At 45.5% G+C, this 17,202-nt stretch overlaps 1 protein-coding gene across 2 annotated transcripts in view; it reads left to right on the forward strand.

Moving 5' to 3' along the window:
• The window catches only part of usp34 (ubiquitin specific peptidase 34), a 61,610-nt gene extending 46,345 nt beyond the window's left edge, over window positions 1-15,265 (forward strand). For both annotated transcript variants that reach the window (XM_084563135.1, XM_084563136.1), the window contains exons 56-78: window positions 226-306; window positions 455-540; window positions 2,732-2,900; window positions 3,038-3,112; window positions 3,211-3,362; window positions 3,655-3,808; window positions 3,892-3,936; window positions 4,118-4,222; window positions 4,372-4,519; window positions 4,653-4,957; window positions 5,054-5,383; window positions 5,533-5,690; window positions 5,775-5,853; window positions 6,192-6,318; window positions 6,555-6,662; window positions 6,872-6,976; window positions 8,605-8,729; window positions 10,441-10,564; window positions 10,649-10,728; window positions 10,820-10,960; window positions 12,199-12,339; window positions 12,438-12,594; window positions 13,637-15,265. In XM_084563135.1, the coding sequence (XP_084419261.1) occupies window positions 226-306; window positions 455-540; window positions 2,732-2,900; window positions 3,038-3,112; window positions 3,211-3,362; window positions 3,655-3,808; window positions 3,892-3,936; window positions 4,118-4,222; window positions 4,372-4,519; window positions 4,653-4,957; window positions 5,054-5,383; window positions 5,533-5,690; window positions 5,775-5,853; window positions 6,192-6,318; window positions 6,555-6,662; window positions 6,872-6,976; window positions 8,605-8,729; window positions 10,441-10,564; window positions 10,649-10,728; window positions 10,820-10,960; window positions 12,199-12,339; window positions 12,438-12,594; window positions 13,637-14,427 (3,786 nt within the window). In that variant the 3' untranslated portion in view covers window positions 14,428-15,265. The remainder of the gene's footprint in view (window positions 1-225; window positions 307-454; window positions 541-2,731; window positions 2,901-3,037; window positions 3,113-3,210; window positions 3,363-3,654; window positions 3,809-3,891; window positions 3,937-4,117; window positions 4,223-4,371; window positions 4,520-4,652; window positions 4,958-5,053; window positions 5,384-5,532; window positions 5,691-5,774; window positions 5,854-6,191; window positions 6,319-6,554; window positions 6,663-6,871; window positions 6,977-8,604; window positions 8,730-10,440; window positions 10,565-10,648; window positions 10,729-10,819; window positions 10,961-12,198; window positions 12,340-12,437; window positions 12,595-13,636) is intronic.
• Window positions 15,266-17,202: the final 1,937 nt, after the last annotated feature.

The following is a 17,202-nucleotide window of genomic DNA, read 5'->3' on the forward strand; positions in this document are numbered from 1 at the left end:
TTCATTGGTGTGGATGTTACTTAGACATGTAGCACCCACCTAGACCAGACCAGGCACCCTAGGACACCCTCAGAAGGACCATGTCCATTCTCTGATGAGTCAGACCTATACAATATTAGGTCATAATGTTATGCCTGGTCGGTGTATATGTTATAATTCAGTAACCTTGTGTTGTTCAGATGAAGCTGGACAGATTCAGTGTTGACCTGTTCCTCTCTGCTCCAGTGGTTTCTGGATCGGATGGCTGATGATAACTGGTGGCCGATGCAGATCCTCATCAAGTGTCCCAACCAGATCGTCAGACAGGTCAGTTATTCACTATTAGACCTGAAATATGCACAAAGCACTCAGCTCAGTTGATCAAACAACAAACATTATCAACATGTAACGTGCTCTCCTTCCTAACATTCCTACTGGTTCACTGCTGGTTTATTAATGATGACTCGTCTTGCAGATGTTCCAGAGGTTGTGTATCCACGTCATCCAGAGGCTGCGTCCAGTTCACGCTCATCTCTACCTGCAGCCCGGCATGGAGGACGGGTAAGGATGGAGTCAGCTCAGTGTGGATGAACAATATTCAGAGAGAGTTTCATTAGACCAGATCTGAGGCGTCTGAGTGTCGCTGCTGAATCAGAGTCCTGATCAGATCATTTAGAGCAGGGGGGTCAAACTCATTTTAGTTCGTGGGCCACATACAACCCAGTTTGATGTCAAGGGGGCCAGACCAATAACACGATAGCATATTTACCTATAAATAACGACAACTCCAAATGTTTCCCTTTGTTTTAGTGCAAAGAAGAACATTATCAAAATGTTTACATTTAATTATTGGACTTTTCTTAAGAAAAAGAAATGCAATTTCTGTTTAGTTCTAGGTCTCAGTGTTGTGTTATGTCCACAACTCTTACTAAATCTGCGTGAACCCTAGGAATAGCAATAGCAATTCATAAATTCATCCTGCGGGCCAGATTAGACCCTCTGCTGGGCCGGCTTTGGCCCCCGGGCCGTATGTTTGACACGTATGATTTAGAGATACTTCTGTTTTGAAATGATTTTACTTGTCAACATGTCAACTGATGTTATCAGAAGCGGGATTCTTCCTAACGAGAAGATGCAGGAGAAATCAGTCTTAGGACTTTATGAATATTGGCTCTATTTAAATCAGTAATGTAAACCCAGTCCTACCAGATCTCAACTCAAAGTCAGCTTTATTGTCAGTTCTTCCAGATGTGCAGCACATGCAGAGGATTGAAACTGTGCTGACCAACGGTGCAACAAGTGAAACTTGAATAACTAAGACACGACTCATTATAGAGTAGATCAGCTAACGTCAACTGGCGGCCCAGCCGACTTCGCAGCCTCACATCTGTCCAGACTTTGACTTACAGCACGTCCTTCATGACTGTTAAGAGACAAGAGGCAGAAAAAAGCAAAGAATCAAACTAAAGTCTTGATTCACACACGATTAGTTTGATCTCAGGACCTCTGTGTTACCAGATATAGGGTTGGTAATGTACAGTGTAAATTTTAGTTTACAAATTATGGACATGGTCGATTCACATGGGATCAAGATCCCAGACGACCTCCGACATTATTATAAATCACTAGAGGTCCCAGATGAAACGAGTCCCATGCAAATAAGGTTGAAGGCTAAAATATAATATATGAATTTGAATTATTCATTCATTTATTTTCTTTAACTGCTCATCCTCTGGAGGTTAATATATCAAATAGTAATATATTACTTAGGATGGCCTCACAGCCAGAAGGTTCTGGGTTCTAATCCAGGCCGACTGGTTCCTTTCTGTGTGTAGTTTGCATGTTCTCCCTGTATCTGCGTGGGTTCTCTCCAGGTTCTCCAGCTTCCTCCCACCATCCAAAGACATGCTGGTTAGGTTCATTGGTGATTCTAAATTGGCCGTAGGTGTGAGTGTCTCTCTGTGTTAGCCCTGTGATAGACTGGAGACCTGTCCAGGGTGGACCCCCCCTCTAGACCAATGACAGCTGGGATAGACTAGAGACCTGTCCAGGGTGGACCCCCCCTCTAGACCAATGACAGCTGAGATAGACTGGAGACCTGTCCAGGGTGGACCCCCCCTCTAGACCAATGACAGCTGGGATAGACTGGAGACCTGTCCAGGGTGGACCCCCCCTCTAGACCAATGACAGCTGAGATAGACTGGAGACCTGTCCAGGGTGGACCCCCCCTCTAGACCAATGACAGCTGAGATAGGCTCCAGCCCCCCATGACCCTTCACATGACAAGCAGTTACAGAAGATGAATGAATGAATGAATGAATGAATGAATTACTTGGAATGAAATGTTTATTTTATTTTGTTTTACGAGAGCATCTGACCCTCACAGTGTGTGCCTGGAAAGATTCTGGCCCTTAGATAAATGTATTTGACGGCCCCTGAAGTAGTCATGTTCATTTCACCATATTTACTCCAGCCCAAAGACAACCAGCTGAAAGGACTTTGTTGTTTTGCCCCAGATGTTGACGATGGTGTCATTTTGCCACTGAGGTGTGCAGCACAAAACAGACGTTGTTGTGTTTGTTAAAATCAGACGGCTACAGAGACCCAGACAGGAGCCGTGTGTCTCTCAGTGTCTCCTCCACTCTGGGCTCTGAGAAAGATTCATGGCTCCACATTAATGAAAAGAAAAGTCAAACATTTAGGGACTGGAGTCAGTCTACGGACATAAAGAGTGCGTCTCATGTCTGTGCAGCTCCGACGACATGGACGGGCCGGTGGAGGACATCGGGAGCCGCTCCTGCGTCACTCGCTTCGTTAAGACCCTCCTGTCCATCATGGAGCACGGCGTCAAGCCGCACAGCAAACACCTGACTGAATACTTCGCTTTCCTCTACGAGTTCGCCAAGATGGGAGAGGAGGAGGTCAGTCTGAGCCGCCTGCACCGAGTTTAATGTTTAGTATCTAAAGGCTTCATCTGTTCTTATTTACTGACGTAGAGTCTCTGGTATTTACATAACAGTTAACTAAACTGAAATGTTTTCTGTGTGTGTGTCCACAGAGTCAGTTCTTATTGTCACTACAGGCCATCTCCATCATGGTGCATTTCTACATGGGAACCAAAGGACCGGAGAATGTAGGTTGATTAGTTTACTGCAGGAATGATTCATTATTATTATTATTATTATTATTATTGTTAGAAGGAGCAGAGTAAGAGATAAAGTTGCTCCTCAGCCTCAGGTGGAGGTTCTGTCCGAGGAGGAGGGAGAGGAAGAGGACGAAGAAGAGGACATCTTGTCTCTGGCCGAGGAGAAATATCGTCCTGCGGCTCTGGAGAAGATGATTGCCCTCATCGCTCTGCTGGTGGAGCAGTCCCGCTCTGAGAGGTACGTAAATCAGGAGAATCAGGAATCAGGATGGAAGACAGGTGGTAGAATTAATGAAACTGATTCTCTTCTTCTTCTTCTTCGTCCTTCCTTCCTTCTTTCTTTCTTCTTCCTTCTTCTTTCTTCTTCCTCCTTCTTTCTTCCTCATTCCTTCTTCTTCCTTCCTTCTTTTTCCTTCTTCTTCCTTCTTTCTTCTTCCTTCTTCGTTCTTCCTCCTTCCTCCTTCTTTCTTCTTCTTTCTTCTTCTTCTTCTTCTTCCTTCTTCCTTCTTCCTTCTTCCTCCTTCGTCCAGACATCTGACGCTGTCACAGAGCGACATGGCGGCGCTGACCGGAGGGAAAGGCTTCCCCTTCCTCTTCCAGCACATCAGAGACGGCATCAACATCAGACAGACCTGCAACCTCATCTTCAGCCTCTGTCGCTATAACAACCGGCTGGCCGAACACGTACGTCCGACGGTTAAAGCGTTTGGGAACTTATTTATAAAGTTAAATAGGAATTAATCGACTCCGTGGGTTTGTTTTTGCAGATTGTGTCGATGCTGTTCACGTCCATCGCAAAACTGACTCCTGAGGTAAGAAGCACTGTTATTATACAGTATCTCTGCTGAAGTCTGGGTGTTTTTCTTCCATTTATTTAACTCTCTTGAGGATCAAATATGTCAGTTGTAAAGACATTGAACTCCTCTACTGTACTGTACTCTCTCTGCAGCAGTTTAATCTTGACTGATAATCTTTTTCATCTCTTTCCATCAGGCTGCCAACCCTTTTTTCAAGCTGCTGACAATGTTGATGGAGTTTGCAGGTGGACCCCCAGGGATGCCATCCTTTGCCTCCTACATCCTCCAGAGGATCTGGGAGGTAAGTGGAGCGTAGATAACGAAACTCAGTCACGGTACTGGATGAAGTTACGTTGAATGTATATGTAAGAGCTGATCCTGAAACCGTTATCAGTTCAGCCTAACGTGTCAAACTCTGTCATGGTTCCACATCTGCGCCCGTCCCATCAGGTGATCGAGTACAATCCGTCCCAGTGCCTGGACTGGCTGGCTGTCCAGACACCCAGGAACAAACTGGCTCATAGCTGGGTGCTGCAGAACATGGAGAACTGGGTGGAACGTTTCCTACTGGCTCACAACTATCCCCGAGTCCGCACATGTAAGAGCCTCAGCACTGACGTCTACATACGTTCACCAAACCAAAAATGAAATGTTAAACGAAGCTTAGTCTGATCAAGTCGAGTTTAAAGTTCATTCCTGATGCTCAGTGAATCTGTCCCTCCTCCCTCCAGCGGCGGCGTACCTCCTGGTCTCCCTCATCCCCAGCAACTCCTTCCGCCAGATGTTTCGCTCCACGCGCTCCCTTCACCTGCCGACCCGCGAGCTGCCGCTGTCGCCCGACACCACCGTGGTCCTCCACCAGGTCTACAACCTGCTGCTGGGGCTGCTGGGACGCGCCAAGCTGTACGTGGACGCCAGCGTCCACGGTACCACCAAGCTGGTGCAGTACTTCAGCTTCATGACCTACTGCCTCATCTCCAAGACGGAGAAACTGATGTTCTCTGGATACTTCATGGACCTGTGGAACCTCTTCCAGGTACGTCGACCTCTTCTTTTGTCCATAGGGTCAAAAATAAGACTTGGTCCCTTGTTTGAAGCCCTTTCTCACGTGTCGGCGCCTTCTTGATTTTAGCCCAAGCTGTCGGAGCCGGCCATCGCCACCAACCACAACAAGCAGGCGCTGCTGTCCTTCTGGTACAACGTGTGCGTGGACTGTCCCGAGAACGTGCGGCTGGTGGTGCAGAACCCCGTGGTGACCAAGAACATCGCCTTCAACTACATCCTGGCCGACCACGACGACCAGGAGGTGGTGCTCTTCAACCGCGGCATGCTGCCCGCCTACTACGGCATCCTGCGCATGTGCTGCGAGCAGTCGCCCGCCTTCACGCGCCAGCTGGCCTCGCACCAGAACATCCAGTGGGCCTTCAAGAACCTGACGCCGCACGCCAGCCAGTATCCAGGGGTGAGCGGGTGGTTGTGTTTGAGACGCTGCGTGGAGCCGATGATGGGGCCTGATATAGATTCTTATTCGTTTACAAAGAAAGGTTGCGGTATATTATGGTGGAGTGGATAAGAGTGTGTGACTGACTGTGTTTGTGCTGCCCCCTGCAGGCGGTGGAGGAGCTGTTCAACTTGATGCAGCTGTTCGTGGCGCAGCGAGCCGACATGCGAGAGGAGGAGGTGGAGGACGTCAAACAGTTTAAGAAAACCACCATCAGCTGCTACCTTCGCTGCTTGGACGGGCGCTCCTGCTGGACAACCCTCATCAGGTCTGCGCACGCCGTCCCGCGAGACCTGATTATAGGGACGAACTATTTCTTAAATGATGTGTCTGTGTGTCGTTCCCCCTTCAGTGCCTTCAGAGTCCTGCTGGAGAACGACGAGGACCGACTGCTGGTCGTCTTCAACCGAGGACTCATTCTCATGACTGAGGTACGACCGGGGAAACATTCAGTGTCTTGAACCAAATCACTACTTTATTTTAGGAAGTCTCAGCATAAAACCTGAGATAGAGATGTGTTCCATCTTTATTGATCCAAAACAATCGATTACAAAATTGCAGAGATGGAGATGCAGCCTGAAATACTAAAGAGGAAACACGCTGCTACCAAGCTGACCAATCACAGCTCTTATAGTCTAGTTATATTTGAGGTGTATAATGATGAAGCCAAAAACAAACAAACGTGAAGTTAAGAGATAAAAGAGGAGGTTTGCAGGTTTGTTGTTGCAGGAAGTGAAGCCATACTCACCGTGTCCTTGTCCCCCTGCAGTCCTTCAACACGCTGCACATGATGTACCACGAGGCGACGGCGTGTCACGTCACCGGAGACCTGGTGGAGCTGCTCTCCATCTTCCTCTCCGTCCTCAAAGCCACTCGGCCGTACCTGCAGCGCAAAGGTCAGACCATCTCACTGAGGTTACCCCTCGTTTCACCTGGGGACCTCTAGTAATGTGTAATAAACAGGGGCAGAGCAACTTGACAAAGGAACAAGTACAAACCACGTACAGTATGTGATGCTCATGGTCTCCAGGTCTGAGCGAGTGTTGCGTTCAGACATTAGGGACTCTGCAGTAGTTACTGTGGATGTGTCCTCTCGTGCTGAGCAGGTCTTTCCTCTTTTCTCGTCCTCCAGATGTGAAGCAAGCTCTGATCCAGTGGCAGGAGAGGATCGACTTCGCCCACAAGCTGCTCACACTCCTCAACTCCTACAGCCCCCCTGAGCTCCGCAACGCCTGCCTAGGTAACATTCAACGTCAGCGTTTACTTTCTATTTTCACATCTCGCTCTACTTCTTTCAGTCTGCAGCTGCACCGTGCAGGAAGATAAAAATATTTATTTGTGTTTGTTCCTCGATGTGAGAAGAGCTTCAGTTGGGGAGTCTGGTTTTCCCGGCTGTGGTGAATGTTAGTCAGCTGTCCTGTAACGTGTTCTCCTGCTCTCTCGCTGCAGACGTCCTGAAGGAACTGGTTCTGCTGAGTCCACATGACTTCCTGCACACTCTGGTCCCGTTCCTGCAGCACAACCACTGCACCTACCACCACAGCAACATCCCCAGTAAGAAGCCTCCTCTCTAATCTGATCAGATCCTGTCCTTCTTTCTCCTCACACCATCCTCCTCTTGTCATGGATAAAATGGATCACACTGAACTGCCTTTTTTAAATCTTTTTATTTGCAAATAAACGACCAATTAATCAAGAGTACGTCAGCGCAGTACGTGACGTGTGTTAGAGCTGTTTACGAGGGAAAACAGCTCCGGTGGCAGTTTACATCTGCTGCAAAGTAACAGGAACTCCTAATAACGGAGCAGAATAACGTTTTCTTGTCAGCTTTGTGTCGTCATAAACTACATTTTCTTTAGTTTAAGCCATTAAATGCCGTTAGATAAAGGAAAACTAGAGGCTTTGTGTATTATACGTTCACTGGCCACTTCATTAGGCACACTGAGTGGCACTGAATGAATCCTAATATAACAGTCCTGAACTAAATCCTCCTTCATGACTCTGCTAATGTTCAGTTGGGTTGAAACTGTGTCAGAAAGGAGCTCATTGATCGTTCTGGAGCTTGTAGTTTGTGTTTCTGTCAAAATAATAGAAACACAAATCCCGAACACTATCTCCATAAAGCTAAGATTCAGAGCAGGATTCTTTTCACTAGTGTACCTAATAAAGTGGCCGGGGAGTGTGTGGTTATAGTTGTTGAACATATGTGAAGGACAGTGTCCTCTCTTTCTTTCCAAAGCAAGTAGAGCTCCCCCTGGTGTCTGGCTGCAGTATAGCTCATAAGCTCCACCCCCTCCATGTTAGTGGGCGGGACTTGGGCCAAACTAAAACACTAAAATACACGTCAAATAAACTTTCTTCAAGGATGGTTTCTGTCATTTTAGGTAGTTAATATAACGTAGGTGAATGTTCAAATGTTATTTGTTTCACAAGTTTTGTTTTAGTTTGTTATTTGACTTAGTTGCCATGCCAACCGCTCCGTAAAGCGACCCCATGGGACTGTAAGAGTCGTAAACAAAAGATTAAAATATTAAGTCCAGTGTATAATCCATCATCTCCTTGTAAGTGGTGGAGGTAGAGCAGAGCGTAGAATTAATTAAACTAAAACATGAGTGAGTCTGAAGGAAGTGTGGACGGGGCATCAATATCACGGCTCCACGAGGCTCTGCCCTCAGACCGTACTGATCAGACTCTGACTCCAAAGTCCAAACTTGGACTTTCAATGCAAGGAAGTGGCGGCGCGTTGTCCATATTTATACATATTTATTTATTTATTTATACAGTCTATGGCTTAAAGGTAAACCAAACCATACATCACTGAGCATGAGTGATATTTTTATTTTAAGCTTCAGGCACATCTTGCACCGTAAGCTTCTGTGTTTGGAAACTGTCCCAGGTTTATTAAAAAGAAACTGTCGTCCCAATAGCAAAGTTTTAACCTTTAAATGAGAGGAGGAACATTAGCCTCGTTCCATGGGACATATCCAAATTGTTGACGTTTGCACTGAAATTAATTTGGACTAAATATTTGTCCTCTCTATTTACTGTAAACTTAACTGTCAGTCTCAGAAACATATTTAATCGCCACGTAAATAAACTTGAATTTGACGTCCTGTCTACGTTCAGCTCATTCTTTAAAGTGTCGTCTTTAACGTCCCGTGTCCCTGCCTGTCCGCCCTCAGTGTCCTTTGGCCCGTACCTGCCCTGCAGAGAGAACATCAAGCTGATGGGAGCCAAAAACAACATCCGACCCCCGAGGCCCGAGCTCAACATGTGTCTGTTGCCCTCGTTGGTGGAGAGCAGCAAGGTACGTTCACCTCGCTCACATGGCTCGTTATAGCCAGTGTTAGATGACGTAGAGTTACTGAGTCAGTGTCAGTCTAGATTTAAAAGATCTGATATGGACTTGTAAAAAAAGAAAAAAAAAATATATATATATATATATATATATATATATATATCTTGGATCTACTTTTATTGTACTTCATTTATTTTTATTTAATAATTGTCCTCATGAGATGAGATAACATGGGTTTAGAAGAAGTGGTTGTATGAACTGTATTCACATGCTGCCACGGTATATAGGTCTCCATCTTCCTAGACATAGGTCGAATGAAGAGAGACACGGTGGGCATTTTTATCTCGCTGTACTTTAGGCCCATTTCAAACTAAAATTCAATAAATTTCTCCCACTCCATAATCTAAATACGACCTCACGAGGTCTCATATGAGCTTGTGAAACTTCAAGGACACAAACATGGAGTGGGAGAAATTTATTGAATTTTATTTTGAAATGGGCCTAAAGTACAGCGAGATAAAAATGCCCACCGTGTCTCTCTTCATTCGACCTATGTCCTCTTTTGGGACCTCTCTTGAATTCAAGAAGCTCTCCAAGTCGTCCTCCATTGCTCCTCCTTTTTCGTCAACGAAACACCGGTCTGGTCCAGAATACTGTTTCTCGGGATCTCGCAAAAGTCCGTCCTTTTTTTTTTTTTTTTTCTTCACCTATCATTTTTTTCCCCCCCGTGTTCCCTGGGAGGCTCCGTAAGAACCCAATCAAACAAAGGAAAGAGAAATATTATACTTTATTTGTTAATTCAAGAAAATTATTAATTTCTTCATATCACTAAGTTGTTAAAGTCAGAGCCTCCTTGTTTCCAGTATCTGCTGTGACCTCCTTGTCACTAAATGTTTCTGGTAACTGCTGATCAGTGGTCTACAGCAGCTTGGAGGAATTTTAGCCCATTCCTCAGAACAGAACCACTTCAGTTCTGAGATGTTGGTGGGTTTCCTCACATCAACTGCTTGCTTCAGGTCCTTCCACAACATTTCTATTGGATTAAGGTCAGGACTTTGACTTGGCCGTTCCTAAACATTCATCTTGTTCTTCTTTAACCGTTCTTTTGTAGAACCACTTGTGTTCTTGGTTCTCGTTGTCTTGCTCCATGACCCAGTTTCTCTTCACATTCAGCTCATGGACAGATGTCCTGACATTTTCTTTTAGAGTTCACTGGTAGAATTCACAATTCATTGGTCCATCAATGAGGACAAGCCGTCCTGGTCCAGATGCAGCAGAACAGGCCCAAACCAGGACATTAGCACCCCCATGTTTGATGGAGGGATGAGGTTCTGATGCTGGAATGATGCAGTGTTGTTTCATCTCATTTAAACCAAACTATTCTACTTTGGTCTCATCTGTCCACTAAACATCTCCAGTCTAATAAAGTTGTTCCGTGCGGTCCAGGTGTTTCTGTAGTCATGAACTTTTTATGAACAGCTGGAGAAAAGCGAATCCACGTAAAAGAAACTAGAGGGAAAGTATTGTGGAAACACCAACAAACCTCTGGGACCATTTGTTTCTAAACTGAAGTATCTTAATAGGAATGAAATCTTATCAGGATCTTGTGAATGGAACTTGATTCACAGTTTAAATTGAGAATCACATTGAGCAGCTTTACTCCTGTCCTTGTCGCTGTCTCTTCTTCGTTGGTATTAATCTCTTGTGTTGTGACTCTCAGGGTAAAGACGAGGTTTATGACCGGATGCTGCTGGATTACTTCCTGTCCTACCATCACTTCATTCACCTGCTGTGTCGCGTCGCCATCAACTGCGAGAAATTCACCGACACCCTCGTCAAGCTGAGTACGTATCAGTGTGTGTGTGTCTGTCGATGAGAGACCACGTGTCACATGTCAGATACGTTAACGGGCTCCTCCTCTGTCTCAGGTGTGCTGATAGCGTATGAAGGACTTCCTCTTCATCTGGCGCTCTTCCCCAAACTGTGGACGGACCTCTGTCAGTCACAGGTACGGCTGGGTTCCTCTGGTAGTTTTAAATCTTTAACAAACACAAACAGGAACAGGAGCTCAGGCTGAATTCATCTCGCTGCTCTTTCAGTCCGTTCTGGCTAAAACGTGTGTGAAGCTGCTGTGTGAAGATCCGGCCTTCAGCGAGTACATCAAGTGTATCCTGATGGACGAGAGGACGTTCCTCAACAACAACATGGCGTACTCCTTCCTCACCTGCTTCCTGCACAAGGTACCGCTCACAGTTGATGACATTAGTTTACTGTACTGATAGAGGACCTGGAGACACTTTGGTTTAGTTCTGGGATGTTTCCAGAAAATCCTAGATGGTATCTTGATATAAAATACAACATCTTGACGATCCTACGCAGATTGTATGAGTTAAAAATGTCTTCCCCTACAGTCGACTGGATTCAGTGTGGAGAGAATTCAAATTTGTCCACTAGGAGCAACTCTTTAAGAATCTTTAGGAATACAGCACCCGATCTTTGGTAGTTATTTAGTTTTAGGTCTGCCATAAATCAAACTACATCCCTGTAGCATCTTCTTCTTCTTCGTTGCCTAGCGTCAAAGCTGCCAATAATCGAGGTAGAAGAAGAAGTTCTGTGACTAAACAGGTCTGATATATAAAAGAAATTCACTCTGTAACGTGAAGTGAGTCAAACAGAAATGAGTAATTTATTCAGAGTGGATGTTTGTTGAGGTGGTAGTAGTTGATCATCACCTTGTGTTCTCTACTCCAGAAATGTTCTGGTCATCCAACGCTGCCATAAACTCCCTAACCCTCTCTGGAAGATGTTTCTCCTTGACGCTGTCTCCAGGAAACTTTTCTCTTCTTTTAAACGTTCAGTGTTGTTTGTTGTTGTTTGGGTGCAGCCTTTGACTGAGTGGACTCCATTTAATCCATTTTATTTTTTGTCTTCTGGGATTATTGGCAGCTTTGACATCAGCCAACCTCCATTAAAACCAGGGATGCACCGAAATGAAAATTCTTGGCCAAAACCGAAAACCGAAAATTTCAGCATCACACCTTTTGCAAATCGCTATCAGTGGGTCTTTATATAACATTTATATAATACTTTATATATTTAAATACGTCCACACGGCAGACATGCCGGTGCTGGCTGCGGTCACAACATCCTGTTTTGGGTCGTGTTGTTTCGGCAATAAAAGTCTTTCGGCCGAAAACCGAAAATGGCCCAAAAGTGCGTTTTCGGTTTTCGGCCGAAAGACTTTCAAAAAAAATTTTGGTGGCCGAATATTCGGTGCATCCCTAATTAAAACAGGAGAAGAAGCTTTGATGCTACAGGGTTTATGGAGCTGAAACAAAGAACTACTAAAGATCTGATCGTTGTAAAGACGCCTGGACTTTTTACAGTTAAACTTTAAGAAGTCGGGTTTTCAGGAAACCGTCTGGAGAATGAAGAGCGGTTTGATGTCGTGCTGAGTTGTGTGTGTGTCTGTGGACAGGTCCAGGTTCTGTCTGGTCCCAGCTGCTCCAACCTGATCGGAGTCCTGGTGACCAACCTGCTGAGTGAACAGAGCAGCCTGCAGCCGGAACTGGCCGCTCACCGCATGGAGCTCAACAAGACCAGCGGCCTGCTCAACGCTGTATGAACACACACACGCACACACACACACACACACACACACACACACGGGCACACGTTTCCTCTGGCGTCTCCTCACTCTTTGTCTGTGTGTAACAGGACCTGAGGGCGTTGGTGCTGCTGCTGTCCGTCCAGCCTCCTCAGAGCCTGGACCCGGCCCTCTGCCCGGCCCTGCAGGAGCTGCTGGGACGCTGTCGGGTTTGTGTCCAGCAGCGCAGCGCCCTGGAGCAGGAGGCCAAAGACCACAAGGCCAAAGGTAAAACCTAGATTTGTGTGTGGCCCGTGCACCTCATCTTCCTCTTCATCTTCCTCTTCCATCCCAAACGCCATCTGATGTCCTGTATAATTAACAGTGGAGGGATTTGTTGCATGTTGTTGACGGTAACATTAGTTAAAACATTTAAGGCTGTTATATACTCCACCTGAAATGTCAACGACACATCAACCAGGAAGAATTTTTTTTTCTTTTTCTGCAACTGTTCTGTGATTGGTCAGAAATCGAACGTGGGCGTGGCTAATGCAGAAAAGCGTAAATGCTAGCAGCCACTCTGTTAGCTCCCAGATGCTAATACTCTCAGTGTGAGCGCTAATCTCTGCTGGCTGGAGATCGTCACACCGTGTGTGGGTGGATGCTGAATGAACGGACTGGACCATGACAAACAGCATCTCCCACAATGCTTAGCGCGTGTGTGATGCATGCTGCAGTGGGAGGAGCCTATGAGGACTTCCCCCGGAGTACGGCGCTTGAGTTTCTCATGAACAAGAACAAATTTCTTGCTTCTCGTGTATCAGAGGTTGCGCTAGATTTTTTCCTTGTCTGTCATTTTGACTGACAGGGTCATTAAAATCCCGTCATAATCTATTTTCACCCGTCACTTTAATTTTTTAAAATGATAATAAAGACATTCAATAGCATTTAATTTTCATTAAATTTTCATTAACTTAAAGTACATTTTCAGAACAGTATTGACTTTAAATGGTAAAAAAAAAGGTTTTTAGGAAAACTACTCGACTTTGAACAGATTTTTTTCTTACTTTCATTAACACGGCTCCATTTATTAGTCAGGTTTAGATTATTAGTAAACCAGGTCTGAGAATCACTGCTGAGTCCTGATTTAAATTTAGATCTGATCTCAAACCAGAACTAATGTGATCACTGGATCCAGAGGTTTGTGATCTCCACTGTCTCTTTCCATCGTCGTCGTTTCTAATCTTTTAAGTTCAGATCGTTTTATTTTTAACTCTCCGTGTTGACCCTGATCCGTCTTCCTCTAACCCGCCGTGTGTTTGTGTCTCAGCTGAGGATGAAGGGGCGACGCCGGTGAAGCGACGGAGGGTGAGCAGCGATGACGACAGAGCCGGAGACGCTGCCGCTCCTCTCTGCGTGGCCTCCACCTCCTCCTCCTCCTCCTCCTCGGCCCTCCCGCCCTGCGGCGAGCCCAAGCCCGACCACCAGGAGGCGCTGACGCCCACCAGCACCTCGGACACGGAGACGCGGGACTCCTCCTCTCTGATCGACCCGGGCACCGAGCAGGACCCGCCCTCCCCAGACCCTGCCCCCACCTCCTCCGGAAACCTAGACTCCTCCCCCAAAGAGGAGAAGATGGAGGCGTCTTCGTCGTCCTCCTCCTCGTTCTCTTCCTCCTCCTCCTCCTCCCTGTTGCATGAGGCGGGGGAGGGGTTTGTGCAGGGGGAGGAGCCTGAGCTGGCGCGGCATGTGGCGACGGCTGAGGAGCAGCAGCAGCAGCAGGAGGAAGAGGAGGAGGAGGAGGAGGAGGAGGCCGAGCAGCGGGAGGCGAGGAGGGGTGAGGCCATGTCTGCCGCGTCAGAGGAGGTAAAGGAAGAGAAGGAGGCGGGGTCTAAGACCAGCAGCAGCTCAGCCCCGCCCCTCTCAGAGGACACCGCCTTCCCATCGGCCCTCGGGTTGGTGGGGGAGGGCCCGGACGGCTGCGGGGGTCATCCCTCCTCGTCGCAGGGGTTCCCGAGCGCCGGCCCCCCACCTGACATGCTGGACATGCTGTACAGGACGGTGGAAGCCACCATCGCCATAGTTACCAAACTGTCTGTTAAAGGGCCGCCCTCCTCGTGACATCCTGAGCTCGGCGCCGCTACGAGGACTCTTCTTTCCTTTTCTCTGTCTTTTGTAAATCTGAATTCTGCTCAGAGGAAACAGACTATCTTTCTAGATTTCTTCTTCTTCTTCTTCTTCTTCTTCTCCTCCTCTTCCTCCTGCTGTCGTGCTGCTGTTCGTTGCCTTCTGCTGATGTCCAGTCGGTCAGTCTCTCCAGCTTCAGTGGCTCCCGCCGTGTCGTCCCGCGCTCTTTCTCTCTAAAAAAAGAATTAAATACAACCCCCTCCTCCCCCTCCTCCCCCTCCGCTGCACAGACAACCCCTCGTTTTGACAAATAAAGAAGAAAAACAGGAAAAAAGTTGTACAAGCTACAGCACATTTATTCTTTTTTTTTCCTCAAAGGGCAAAACTAGTTTTGTTCTGTTGTTGTTTTTTTGTTTTTTTTTGTGTGTGCGTGTTTTATACTGATTTGAATTTGATTTTATTTGTTTGAGGTTTTGCTTTTACGGGGAAAGGTTTACAGAACTTTTGTCTCCTGTACGTAATTTAATTTTATTGCATTTTTACTGTGTATAAAAACGGTCGTCCTCTGTGCCAGTTTTGTACTTTATGAACGAGGCAAAAAGAAAGTTGCCTTGAGTTTTTCTGTGGTTTAATTATCCAGAAATGAGTTTACTTGTAAATTAAGAGAACCACAAGAAACTTGATTCTGTAAAGAATCCTCTCTAGTCATTGCCTGAAGGTGTATATGAAAACTATATAAATATATATATAAATATCTTTATATATATATGAATATATAAAAGTGGTGCTTTATTTGACTGTGGTTGAAATAAAGCCCCCATCTTGGACCAGCTGGAGCTTTTATTTTCTTTACTGAAGTACATTCCATAATCTATTGTTTATTTTCGCTTCTTCTGCTGTGTTCTGATTATTATTATTATTATTATTATTATTGTTTTCTTCTGATTTTATTTTAATAGAGAATAAATTAATAAAAACTGTTTTAATATGAAGAATTATGAACTGACATTCATATGGAGCAGTGAGGTTTTATTTCTCTGTTCAGCAAGAAAGTAAAAAATAAATAAAGGAAGTTGTCGATTTATTCAGACGTACGGGACGGTAGGTGGGTTAACATCGTTTAATGGGCTCTTATTTTGAAATGCTCAGGTGTCTTCATCTTGTCTGATAAATCAAAGCCTTCCTGAAACTAATAACTTCAACCGTGCATCAACACAAAAAACAGGAAATAGATTTTTAAAAAAACTACAAAAAGCACAAGAGAAACTTAAAGCTGCGAGCAGCGTTGAACGGGCCCTCGCACCCCACGCCCGTCGGTGACCGGCAAGGACGGGGTCACCGCAGTTCTCAGGGGATACACTGGAGTCATGATGCACCGTGGCACGATGCACAGTCTGTACAATTCAATATTTGTCAGAGCAAATCATCTGTGACAGCTGGAGGGCTTGGCTGTTTTGAATGTTTTCTCTCTGTGGCATCAAAGTATGTTAAAACAGATTCACACACACACACAGAGACAACCCACCAGAGAGAAATGCTATGTCTCCATCTGCTGGACAAAGTAGCACACTACTTGAAATGATGATGGAATCAGTAAGACAGTGACTCATTTCACTTTCACAACCAGAACAGGCCCAAAGTTTAATGAAAACTCACAATTTTCACAGTAAGTCATCACGACGAGCATTAGTCTGTCCTGATAAAATCTGAAGAGAATCCAATCACCCTGACAGTAACAGCAGGTCATACTACAAATATGCTCCAAAATCAGACATTTCCTGTTCACAATAGGTGGCGCTACAATAATTGTATGAATATTGACATACGGATGTGTTCAGTTAGGGACCATTAACAATACTGTAAAGTTTGATGCAGTTTGGACTGAATTAAAGCACGTTTAATGCAACTTCCTGTTTCATGGCGCGTCATGAAACTTTGAGGGGCCAGAACACCCACGCCACTTCGACGAAAAGTCAAAAACTTATGTCAGGTTACTTCGCCTATCTTTCGACAACCTATTTCCAAATTTTGAAGTCTGATAAGGTTTAATGCCTGAGGGCAACCAAGACACAACCAAAGTTTTGTCCAACTTTCACAGTTTTATCAAAATAGCAAACTTCCTGTTGGGTTTAGAATATGGCTCCAACTGACTTTTTTGTGCGTCCTGGGATGTTACATATATGTGACATATTTCCAGATTTTTAGACGCGACGGGCTTCAGGAGGTGGTCCGAAGATGGCGCTACAGAGCCATTTTCCCACGCCCCGTGCTCAGGGCCCTTATACATTAAAATTTTCGGCCGAACAAAGGCAAATTTTCAGGACTTTTCGTGCATGTTTAGGCATGATTTCATTGGAGGAAAGACGCAGAAAGCCCCTGCACTTCGTTGCTCGGGCCCTAATAAAGTTTCTCTCGTTTTATTGTCAAACTTGATGAAGCAACAGATGGACGAGTCACAACCTGGACTGTGTTGTAGAAGTGGGTCTCTGCTCTTAAAGGTGAATAAATTAAATTTAAAAAAAGACACAAATGCGTTTTCTACTGCAGTGAACAAAGATTTAATTTGCCAGTGAGGCTGCACAGATTATTTACATACTTTGTTTCTCATAAAGTGCATCAGAGGAACTGAGGGGGAAAGCTCAGGTTGATTCATGGAAACATTTAGAATGAGAACAAAAAGAAACCTGTCACATGTTCTAAAGTTCAGCATCTGGAAAGACGAGGAGAAACACACATTTCATCTCCAACAGCAGCAAACGTCAGGATTCA

Source organism: Chelon labrosus (assembly GCF_963514085.1).
Source record: "Chelon labrosus genome assembly, chromosome: 2".
Classification (NCBI taxonomy): Eukaryota; Metazoa; Chordata; class Actinopteri; order Mugiliformes; family Mugilidae; genus Chelon; species Chelon labrosus.